We start from the raw sequence: 12,963 nt of genomic DNA on the forward strand, positions 1-12,963 counted from the left end.
AAATTATAATTCTTTAATTGTATTCTTGAGGGAAACTGGGTTAATAAATAGAATATAAAGTATAATTGTTATTTTATTATTAATAATGTTTTTTTTTTTGGTGTGTTTATGAAAATTATTATTTTATATATATATATATATATATATATATATATAAAGTTCTGTTAGTCACTCTGGTCCACACTCCAGTATAGTAGGTGGCGTTAACGTTGGATGCCACCCACCATAAAACAAGAAGAAGAAGTTTACACAATGAAGAAGTGGATAAATTAGCAAAGTAAGCTTTACAGAGAGAAACGATAGAGATACAAGTTCCATTAAGTAAATCAGAGATTAAGGTTTTAATATGGAGTAAAGTGATTAAAGAATGGCAAGTTAAGTGGAACAATGGGGAAAATGGTAGATTCCTTTACAGTTTAATAAACAAAGTCAGTCATAATATAAAGTGTATAGGTAAGTCAAGGAAAGAAGAGGTTATCTCTAACAGAATATTGCTAGGGCACTCAAATTTAAATAGCACTCTTAAAATAACAGGGAAACATCCAAATGGGTTATGTGAGCAATGTCATGTTGCGGAAACAATACCTCATGTATTTCTTGAATGTAGTATGAACAAGAAAGAAGAAAAATTATAGTAGAAATAAGGAAAAGTGGAATTCAGGATCTTAATTTTAAGGTTTTAATAAAATGGGCAAGTGAAATAAATAGTCATGTATTCTTTGATTTTATAAGGGATACAGGGTTGGTAAATAGAATTTAAAACTCTGTTTCACACTCCGGAGCAGAAGGTGGCGGTAATGCACCTATTTGCGTTGGTGCCAGCCGCCGTTAAAAACCAAGAAGAAGAAGAAGTTTACACGCTCCGTGAAGCCCGCGGACTTGTGACAGCGGTACCATCTGCGTAGATTTGAGTTGGTTTCATTTTCGCGCATTTCTAACAAGAATTATATCACGTCAAGCACTGTAAAACCGAAAGTAAAGACTTGCGGAAACCTCTTTTTGAGGCTTTCACAGTAAGTCGAGAAATACTTAAAATACCTAATACTGCATCTTTACTTTACATGATTTTAAATCATCTAAGTTAACTTACTCTTACGGAAATTAACTATGGTTTTTACTACAGTAACCATAGTTTAACTATGAATTTGTAGTGAAACCATAATAACCACACATTTGACAGATATCTCACTAACGGAACCATAACAATAACATTCATAGTAAAACGGTAACGTAACTAACAGATAGTATTCAATAATAGCTAACGTTACACAGCACATTTCTCCCATATTTAACACGTCTGTTTCGAAACTGCGGTCGATTGCAGAGATATCCATAAACTGAATCTAGTATGTCAGATTAAGAAGGCAAATAAACACAGCTTGAAATGGTTTACTGTTAAAATCCATGCCGATGGGTGCAAAGGCCGTTTAGCGTAGTCGGGGCACACATGTTTGCATCGCCTCCGGGCAGCTATTTCAGTCATGGCTAGACAACAGTCCTATCTACTTGAATGGGGGAGGACAGATATGTCTAATAGATACAGGTGTCGCTGGTAAAAACCATAGTTAATAGTAGTGCAGACTCTTGAGGCGCTAGGCTCGAGAGTCCACGCAGGTATATGGGAGGAGTGCATTTTGCCGAAAAGATATGGAAGGCCAGATTGACAAATATTTCTTTAGAACATTGTTTATCGTGTACAGACGAGTATGTGTGTTTATTGTAAGGCTGCTTTGCAACACTACAAAATATAAAAAAGTGCCAAAGAAATACATTTTGAATTGAATTATCCACAAAAGAGGGTAGGTGTAACATGTCACCAAAAATAAACAAGAGTCCTGCCTGATACTTCTATGAATTTTTGGTTTTATTTTACATTTACATTCAGCAGACACTTCTCTCCAAAGCGACTTACAAATGAGGTGACTTACGATTTTGTTTTAGGACTGACAGCTGCTTCTTTTGAATGAGGTGAAGAAGATCAGTAGTGCTTCTGCAATGAGTGTCAAGGAGATGGAGGAGGACACTGCAGCATCTCCAGTATCCAGCTGTGTGTCTATGAAGAGTAATGAGGCAATAGTTATTCTGCCTAATCTCAGTGATGAAACACTGACAATTGACCCTGGGTAAGACAAAACTCATACTGAATCTCATTGAAGCATACATGAACAATTTTCATCATATTCATTTTCATACTCTAAGACTACAAATACAGAAAGCAGTATATTCAGAACCTACAGTTTGTCTGTAAATATGAAATCAATCAGCTTGCCACTTGTGCAAAGACCTTCAGGCCTATGATTTGCACCAGAATAATGCAACTGGTTAAAATGTATCAGCCTTTGATTTAAAAATACAAAATCAAGTTAGAATATAATAATACTCATGAGACTCATTGTACCTGTAGTCATCATTAGCAAATATTTTTTCTATGCTCATTGATCGGTGTGATTCAGAATGGTGTGTTTGCTCAGTATTCAGAGGGATGTTCTGATCCAGATTCAGTCCAGATGTGGAGTTTGTGAGCAGGTTCAGACAGATGCAGTCTCTATCACCTGTGGACACAGTTTCTGCAGACACTGTATCAACCATTACTGGGACCAGACCAGAACATCAGAAGACTTTGACTGTCCTCAATGTAGAAAGAGATCAAAAACACGTCCTGTTCTACAATCACACAAACACATGGAGGAATCTAGTTCTGCTCACCGCTGCACAGAATCAGACCTGCTGGAGGAGACTGAAGACCATCAGCAGGATTCACATCAACCAGTGGATGATGTTCTGCAGAGAGTGAAAGACAAACACAAAACCAGCATGAAGAACAAGTATGAGAGTTTATTTGAGGGAATCAAAGTACAAGAGAATCAAACCCTCCTGAAGAGAATTTACACACAGCTGTACATCATAGAAGGAGAGAGGGAAGGAGTGAATGAAGAACATGAGGTTTTACACATGGAGAAAAAGCCCCGAACACAACACTTACAAGACACTCCAATCTACTGCAATGACATCTTTAAAGCCTTACCTGAAGCACAATATCAAAGAGAGAAAATCAAGAGTGTTCTTACTAAAGGCATCGCTGGAATTGGAAAAACAGTCTCTGTGCAGAAGTTCATTCTGGATTGGGCCGAGGGAACGGCCAATCAGGACGTAGATTTCATCTTTGTGCTTCCATTTCGAGAGCTCAACTTGATCCAATACGATCGCTACAGTCTTCACAAACTTCTGCTGGACTTTCATCCTGAACTTCAAGATCTAAACTCAAAGATTTATGATGCGTGTAAAGTTGTGTTCATCTTTGATGGTCTGGATGAAAGCAGAATGACGCTGATGTTTTCAGATGACTGTGAGAAAGTTTGTGATGTGACTGAGGCTTCATCAGTGTCTGTGTTGATGTCAAACCTCATGAAAGGTGATCTGCTTCCCTCTGCTCTCATCTGGATCACCTCCAGACCAGCAGCAGCCAATCAGATCCCCTCCAAATACATCCAGCGTGTGACAGAAATCCAGGGATTCAATGATGCTCAGAAGGAGGAATATTTCAGGAAGAGAATCAGCGATGAGCATCAAGCCAGCAGAATCATCTCACACATTAGAAGAGCGAGAAGCCTCCACATCATGTGTCACATACCAGTCTTCTGTTGGATCTCATCCACTGTGCTTGAAAACATCCTGAAACAAGACAACGAGAGAGCAGAAATCCCTCAAACTCTGAGTGAAATGTACATCCATTTCCTGCTGATTCAGATGAAGATGAAGAATCAGAAGTATGATCCAGAGAGAGATCCAGAGAAACTCCTGCAGTTTAACAGAGAAGTGATTGTGAAACTGGCTGAAGTGGCTTTCAAACAGCTGATGAAGGGCAATGTGATGTTCTATGAGGATGATCTGAGAGAGTGTGGGATAGACGTCACTGACATTGCCTCACTGTATTCTGGCATCTGCACTCAGATCTTTAAGGAGGAATCTGTCATTCGTCAGAGGAAAATCTACTGCTTTATGCATCTCAGCTTTCAGGAGTTCCTTGCTGCTCTCTATGTGTTTTACTATTACAACAGCCTAGGCACTTCACAGTTTTTTGATGTAACTTATACTGTACTGAAAGGTGCAGTGGATAAATCCCTTCAGAGTAAAACTGGTCATCTGGATCTTTTCCTGCGATTTCTGCTGGGCATCTCACTGGAGTCCAGTCAGAGACTCTTACAGGGTCTACTGACACACACGGTGGACACCTCAGAGAGCATCAGAGAAACTATTACATATATCAAAGACAAGATCAAAGATGGTCGGGATTTCTCCACTGAACGATCCATCAATCTGTTCCTGTGTCTGCTTGAAGTGAATGATCAGACTCTGTACAGAGAGATTGAGGAGTTTGTGAGATCAGACAAACACTCAGAGAAGAAACTCTCTGTTGCTCACTGTTCAGCAATAGCCTACATGCTTCAGGTATCAGAGGAGGTGATGGATGAGTTTGATCTGAAGAAATATAACACAACAGAGGAGGGCAGAAGAAGACTCATACCAGCTGTCAACAACTGCACAAGAGCTCTGTGAGTAGAGCTTATTAAAATTCAGTTTTAAGCAATATCAAGAGTAATTAGACTAATGTGGCTGTATCACCAAGCAATACAGAGATTAAGAGTTTGGTGTAGAGTGAGAGGAGTGACAGAAAGGGAAATGTGTAATACCTGACAACTTTGCCAAGTGGACTGGACAGTTTTCACATCTATACAGTAGACGTTTAGTGCCTGATTAATATGCCACAATACAATATGAAATGTGTTGAGGATCATGATTACTTTCATGATAAGTTTCCACACTGCTTACACACACTGATCTGGACCACAGTTTAGAGACAAAAGTCCCTGTTACTAAATATCAATACTGTTGGAGCACTGCCTCTCTTACATGTAACAAAAATGTTTTGAGATCATAGGTTTTAAAAACCATTAAAAAATTTTTTTATATATATATATATATAATTTGGAAATTAGTTGAGATCTGCTGAGAGATGAGAGAAAGTTCTGCAAATCAAATTAACTTTATTGTGTTTTATTAAATTTTTTGTTATAGTCTTGCTGACAGTAAACTTACTCATCAGTGTTGTGAAATCATCGCTTCAGCTCTCCAATCATCAAACTCTCCTCTGAGAGAACTGGATTTGAGTAACAATGACCTGCAGGATTCAGGAGTGAAGCTGATCTCTGATGCTCTCAAGAGTCACAACTGTCAACTACACATACTGAGGTATTTATTTCTATACACTGACTTATCAAAGTACTCAATGAACTGTATATAAACATGTTGTTTATTTCCTGTAGGTTGTCAGGTTGTATGGTGAGCGATGAAGGATGCCGTTATTTGGCTTCAGCTCTGAGTTCAAACCAGTCACACCTGAGAGAGCTGGATCTGAGCTACAATCACCCACAACACTCAGGAGTTCAGCTGATCTCTCATCTAAATGATCCAAACTACACACTGGAGACACTCAAGTATGTACAACTTAATTTAGGGTTTTATCTTATTTCTAAAATTAGGGTCCCTAATCAAATTCAGTAGGTGTGCATTAAAACTGTCTACAAATCTTTCTTTTTTTATTTTTAGGAAACTTTGGAGGCAATTAACTACTATTATATTTTTTATGTTTTGTGTCAAGTAAAAAAAATGTTTACATTCCTATATAAGATATTTTCCCCTATTTTGGACTTCATTAATATGACTACAAGTGAATCGCTAATGGGCAAGAGAGTTAAAAAATTACTTTGTTTGTCACTGTAGTTTGGACCATGGAGGAGAGAGCAGGATTACACCAGGACTACGAAAATGTGAGTTTTTAATCACATAGACATACTGTACATAGACATATCCTCACGTACCAATTGTTGTCAACTGGGTCATTGTCAAAAAAATATAAAACTTTATAAATTTAGTTTTGTTTCTTGTTACTTATTACTTCCTCAGAGGAGATATATACATATCTTTTTTTTGTTGTTAGACGCTTGTGATTTCACAATGGATCCAAACACAGCATACCCTCAACTTGTTCTATCTGAGGGGAACAGAAAGGTCACACGTGTGAAAGAGTCTCAGCCATATCCTGATCATCCAGACCGATTTGATTACTATTGTAATGTTTTGTGTAGAGAGAGTTTGACTGGACGCTGTTACTGGGAGGTTGAATGGAACGGACAAGGAGCTCGTACTTCAGTGGTTTATAAAGGAATCAGCAGGAAAGGCATGAGCAAGGACTGCTGGTTTGACTACAGTGAAAATTCCTGGAGTTTGACCTGCACTCCTAAAAGATTCACTGCCTGTCACAACAGTAATAAAACAGACATTCCTGCTCCATCACCTCTCTCTAATAGAGTAGGAGTGTATGTGGACTGTCCGGCCGGCACTCTGTCCTTCTACAGCGTCTCTGACACACACACACTCACACACTTACACACATTCAACACAACATTCACTGAACCACTCTATGCTGGACTTATGATTTATCCAGACTCATATGTGATGTTGCTGTGATCCTCTTAAACATACCTGTTATTATGCTTGCCAACTTTGTCACTATGAAATACGGGATAAAAGCTTTTCGATTCTTTTTCAATTCTTACTGTAGTTTAAAAATGATCAAATGAATGAACAAATTTCTGTTCAGTTCTAAGAGCCCTGTGTTTAACTCATTCACACAGACACATACATAAACTTTGCGAATAAATAACAAAATATAATGAAAAGTATGTGTTTGTTTTCACAACTAAAACAATGCCACAGCAAACCACAACATTTGTGAGATGTTTTACAATGCCATTTCATAGTGTTTTTTGTAGTAAACAGCCTTCTTACTATCTAAACATCAAAGTTTTGTCAACAGTCGGTTATGTCTCTGAAGGTAAACTGCTGGGAAATAAGTCGCATGTTTATTTTAGATCTGTGTGGCAGCAGCAATATACAGTAAATAAATCAATCCACTGCTCTCTTGTCTCCTCTGAGGCTGGGACTCTAAATAGTGTTCTGTGCTCGTCTGTGCAGCCAAAGACAGAACAGTTAGCGTGTTTTGCTCAAACTTTCACCATGGCATTAGAGCTGGTACACCGCTGTCACTTGAGAAATCAAAATGACGGCGCCGTGGGTGTAAACTTACAGATTAAGGGGCGGTAATATTATAATGAGATCCCTTTGCCACGTCACCAAGGGAGCGAAATCAGACGCGCTCGTTTTCTAACGCTTGCAGAAAAAGGCTTACCAAAACAAAGTTACTGGGTTAATCTTTTTCACGTTTCCTTGGTTGGTAGATGCACCAGGGACCTGATTATAGCACTTAAAACCTGGAAAAGTCAGATTTTCATGATATGTCACCTTTAAATGAGCTCTTAAAGAAGAGTCGATTCCCTTTAGTGGAATTGATTCCAACCTTTGGAATCGATTCTCTGTTAAATTCTCAGATCAAACAAGAGACTCTAAACAACTATCACAAAACAAAAAATCTTAGCTAATAACAAGGTATAGTCACTTTTTCCAACATGGTAGCCACTTTGTTGAAGATCAGATGACATTATATGACAAATAAATGAAGAAAACAAACATATTTTTTAAGAAAAATCAACAGTTGCAATGCTCTGATCTTAAAGGGTTCATATGATTTGTATTTGGTGTAATGAAAAGTGTTTATGCGGTTTAAGTTTCAAAAAACATTATTTTCCACGTACTGTACATTATTGTTTCTCCTCTATGCCCCGCCTTTCTGAAACGCGTAGATTTTTACAAAGCTCATCGGTCTGAAAAGCGAGGTGTGCTCTGATTGGCCAGCTACCCAGTGCATTGTGATTGGCTGAATACCTCAAGCGTGTGACGGAAATGTTACGCCCCTTACCCTACCGTGATGCCATGTCCCGGCCGGAGCAACGAGACAAAAACATTAAAAACCCATTATAAACGAGGCATTTGTTGCATCCAGTGGGGACATAATTACGGATTATAATGACTTATACTCTCTTTTTACGTGTTGCGTTGCATCGCACCGCGTAAACATAAAACCATATCTGCATTTGTGATCGGAGAAACAGAAGACCAAACAAAGTAGTTTTGCTTTCACAACGAAACAGCGTCACACGCGGCGGCCTTGAGTGAGCGCCGGCCGGAGGCCTAGAGTGAGCGGCGGCGGGCAGGTTAGAGTGAGCGGAGGCTGGAGGGCTTGTGGCAACCACATGTGACGACCCCGGCCTGGACTCCGCTTCGTCCACGGTGAAAGCCAATCCGGCGATCCACAGCGCGAAGTTGATGTATTTCCTCAGCAACCAGCACGGATCAGCTCCAGGCATGACGAAGCGGATATCGTCCTCTTTTGGAAGGCCAAACAAAGTAGTTTCGCTTTCACAACGAAACACACAGCATCTTCACGACATGGCGGCAGCAACAATACTACAGCGAGAATAAAAGTTACGCCTTCTTTCTTTGCGGGAACATTTGGGCGGCGTTATGCAAATCTTCCCACATTGTGACGTAGACGTGGGGGGGTGGGGGGTGTTAGAAAGAGACGTTTAAGGTAGGCGTGGCTGACTCTAAACTTTTATAAAGAACTTTAGTCTTTGCAACTTTACAGATCTTCTTTATGCACCAAGAGCTTGTAACACTCCAAAGGGAAAGGAAAAATTAAAATTACATCATATGACCCCTTTAAATGCAATACCCTAATCTTTAATGTATTCATAATATGTTGTGTAGCTAGTCCTACACGTTCTCTTCATCTGCTCTGGAGTCACTTGCTTTTTTGTCACTTTGCTCTTCATCCAATACAGTAATGAGACAAGATATTTCACCAAATATATATTTTATCTAGATCTGCAATGCATTTTATGTTTTAGTTGTGTATGGCCTGGTCCTAACTTTTCTTTTCATCTGCTTTGTCATTTTCTATAATCTCTTTGTTGTCCTCCATCTTCATGGAGTAAATTGACCCTTGTACATGAATAACACTAAGACAATGTTAACTTTGTTAGTTTAATATAATGTTAATTAAATACATTTTCTAACACATTTATCCTTTTGATACACAAGTTATACAAACCCCTTCTAATGCACAACATGGGTCTGAAATTACCCGTATTCATTTCCTATGTTATTTCATACTTTGCTGGGCATTTTTTTGTTATATCTTTTGAAATCAGTTTATTTCAGCTTTTAATATTCCCTGATCTATGAATTTCATGATCCATGAATATTCAAAATATCTTTTTTCAATGACCACAAATTAATATTTTATTCTTTTACTAGGTTGTGTTACTACATCAAGTTTAGACGCATGGGTCAAAAACGACCCATCTATGCAAGCGTGATAAAACAAAAGAATAAAGACTAAAAAATTATTTTACCAGTTATTTAGACCAACACATTTAACACTTGAAATATGTTTATTTGCCACTTTGTCACACATAACATACAAATATCACTGACAACCAATACATCTGAAATTGAACTGTCTGTAGTGCAACTGTAGAGAATTGTAGTGAATGTGACTGAAAAAAAGAAAAAGAAGTGAAGTTGTAGGCCAGGGATGGTCAGCATTGGTCCTGGAGAGCCACAGTCCTGCAGAGTTTTGCTCCAATCTTAATAAAAACCCACCCGCCTGTAGCTTTCTGGTAACACTTAGACCTTGATTAGCTTGTTCACGTGTGTTTGATTAGGGCTGGCTTGAACTCTGAACTCTGCAGGACTGTGGCTCTTCAGGACCAATGTTGGTCTAGGTCATCAGCATCAGATATTTCAGACTCTGAATCAGGACTAAGAATGGCTTGATCTTACTCATCTTGTTCGTTTTGTAGCATCTCTACAACCATTTCAGTCATTAATCTCGAATGATTGAGACCAGCCATACTAAACTCTGGATAAATAAAATCAAAAGCACACAAATATTTTCAAATGTACATCAAACAGTTGTTCAAGTATATGAGTGGAGACCGTGATGAAGCCAATCAGTATATGGGGATGGTTAGGAGGCCACGATGATGGTCAGAGGGCAATGGGCAAATCTGGCCAGGATGTCGAGGGTCACACCTCTACTTATAATATATCGTCACTGTCAGACAAAAACCTTTTATGTGCAAAACTGTTACTTTACAGGAACACTGACAGACATAAAGGGCAACCAATAGTATTGATTTATGCATAAATTTATTCAACTTTTATTTTGTTGACCTAGCTAACATTAGCTAGCTAGAATAACACAACACCACAAGCTAGCTAATAGTATTGGACATGTTTCTCTTTCTCACTAATAATGGATTTCAAGGTCAAGGTAACCTTAGCCTAACTTTCAGATATTATGTCTAGTTATCTTTCACAATATATCAAATATTTTCTGTGGTAATAAATTACAAAATAAGACTTACATGCATCAAATATACAAAAGCAGCCATGTTGAGTTGTGGAATGAGGGGCAGGTGAATAGTTTTCTGCAGTAAATATCTTACTTGCAAAAAATTAGCAAATATCAAAGGTTTCTATATGGGTCATTTTTGTGTAAAATTTATGTTTGTTTATATAGTAATAAAAGGAAAATAAACCTGAAATAATAAATGATAAAATGCATTTCATTCAAAGATTGAGTAAAGAAACACTCAATCATGATTGAAATAACATAGAAAATGAATACGGGTCATTTTAGACCCATGTTGTGCATTAGAGGAGTAGTGATACAAAAAAAATTTTTATTTAAAAAGTAATAAAGGAAAAATGAAAATAAGGATTTGTGATGGTCAAAAACAAGTTAATTGAGGAATTCATGGAATACTGAATGATGAAATTAATTTCTTGCAAAGAGACAGAAAAAATAAACTCACTCGGTCACTTTAGACCCATGTTGTGCATCAAAGGGTTAAAATGATAAACAAAATGTTTTCTTTCTCTAGTGGAAAAACGGTGTACAAACATATTTCGGGTGAGGCTGAGATGAAATTAACACTGAGATATGTCTGACTTTGATATTTTATTCTTGCAAGAAGGTCTATCAACACAGAGCGCTTCTGCAGGAGGAAGACCCAGCTAAGCAGAAGTACACATTACTTATAGGTCTTCACACTCCCGTACAAAAGGTGTGATAAAGTTTCGATCAGACCTAAAACATCAGGAAACGTCTGACAGAGCACAGACAGTTCTGCATCCAGGAAGTTTTACTAATTACTCTTGACTAAATTCGTATTACCCTCAGAGAGTTTGCAGAGAAAACAGTTTAGGAGGAAAATACTAATAAAAAACAATCAATCTCTGTTCACTATAATATAATATAGCACACTTACATGATTTTTTAACACAAAAGTAGGCCTATTTGATTTCTTAAATCGTTTATAGTGTATCACTTGTGAATTATGGTGATGATGTTAAACACCAGTTAGGTTTTTTAAATATATATATATATATATATATAATTTTTATTACTATTTTTTTAAGAAGTGATTTTGGCACTTTGGCGCCTCCCTCCTTGCTGCATATAATGCATACCACATTTTGCGCATCTGGCGGGGTTGTGTGGTTAGAAGGGTTACGGCCAAAATCTCACGAAATCTCGCCGGATGAGCGCTGTTTCCATCCCAATCCTACCCCTAAACGTAAGATTTCGCGAGATTTTGCCCGTAGCTGTATCCATTTGCTTCTACTAGCCTTAAACCTCTGGCGGGAGTCACTACGGTACTCAGAGTAGGTCAATTATTACCATTAACCAAACGCTTTTCACAACATCTCTCGCCGTTTGCAGCCATATCTGACAGTCCGTTTGATGCACGAGAGCCAACGTGTGCAGCATTACGGACTGAAACAGCGGAATTAAACGGGGTAAGGTGGAAAATAGGTACGAAAAGCGTATGGTTGCGGTTTATATGCTCTCATGCTCATTGATCTTGAGTGTTTGGCAGCTGTATAACAAGGCTTAGTGTGAGGGTGCAAGCGCTCCATTACGGATTAAAACAGCAGAATATGTATGTATGATGTAAGGTGGCAAGTACGTAAATAAGGGCACGATTGTACTGCTTGCATTGAAGTCGAGGCTATTCTACTTGCAGGAAATGGTCTTGGGTAGAGGTGTAACCCACAGTCTATGGGTCTAACATGCTCTGCTCACGGTACTGGGTTCACGATTACGATTGTATCACGATATAAAAAAGAAAAAGAAAGAAATGAAACTGACACTCAAGTGACATTTTCCCTCAAAACATTACCAACGTTCGATAATATTTGTTATTTTTTTTAAACATTGACAACATTCAAGGTTTAATTGAACCATCTGTATGTAAACTAATAAAACCCCTTACGAAAAGTTTTTTTTTTCACAGCAAAAATTTAGTAACCATGTTTTTTGGCATATTGTTTTACTACAGTAAACATGGCTTTTTGGCTTTAACTGTAGTAAAATTCACATATACAAATATATATATTTTTTTGTTGTTTAAAAATATATTGCTATAGCTAAACAATACATATCTTTTTTGTATTGTGATATGCAATACCAGGGCTCCAGACTAACATTTGAGAGCAATGGCGCCAGTGCCACTAAGTTCTACAGATGGTGGTGCCAGGAGCAGATTTGGTAGCGCTGGGGGTGGTGTGCAGGAGTATTAAAACATAGATCATTTAATCATAAAATTACTATTGTTTTGCATTAATAAGTGCAGTTACTAATAATATTACATGTTAATTTCTTATTTATTTATTTTTCTTTTGTTTATTGTTTATACAGATTTGACAGTAAAGCACTAAGCTTGAGTTAAGATGCATACAAAATTGACTTTTATTAACAACAGTAACAGGTGCAAAATCTAATTTTTATATAGAAAAATTATATATTCCACTCTTATGGGAATAAATACTTAATGGTATTAAATGTACCATTATTCTTCTAGCATATGGAACTGCCCAACTACAGTGATTATGTGTGATTTAGTAGCAAATTGAAGAAAAGTTTGTTTTTCA

The 12,963-nt window shown here is 37.6% G+C and overlaps 1 protein-coding gene across 1 annotated transcript; it reads left to right on the forward strand.

The window, feature by feature from the left end:
• Nucleotides 1–899: 899 nt before the first annotated feature.
• On the forward strand, nt 900–6,902 carry LOC107585831 (protein NLRC3-like). The gene is made up of 7 exons (XM_016272977.1): nt 900–1,013; nt 1,942–2,123; nt 2,472–4,553; nt 5,077–5,250; nt 5,325–5,495; nt 5,782–5,828; nt 5,999–6,902. The coding sequence occupies exons 2-7, from the start codon at nt 1,996–1,998 to the stop codon at nt 6,526–6,528; spliced, it is 3,132 nt and encodes a 1,043-aa protein (XP_016128463.1). The 5' UTR covers nt 900–1,013; nt 1,942–1,995; the 3' UTR covers nt 6,529–6,902.
• Nucleotides 6,903–12,963: the final 6,061 nt, after the last annotated feature.

The sequence above is a fragment of the Sinocyclocheilus grahami genome, unplaced genomic scaffold (assembly GCF_001515645.1).
Source record: "Sinocyclocheilus grahami isolate Dianchi unplaced genomic scaffold, SAMN03320097.WGS_v1.1 scaffold75.1, whole genome shotgun sequence".
Taxonomy (NCBI): domain Eukaryota; kingdom Metazoa; phylum Chordata; class Actinopteri; order Cypriniformes; family Cyprinidae; genus Sinocyclocheilus; species Sinocyclocheilus grahami.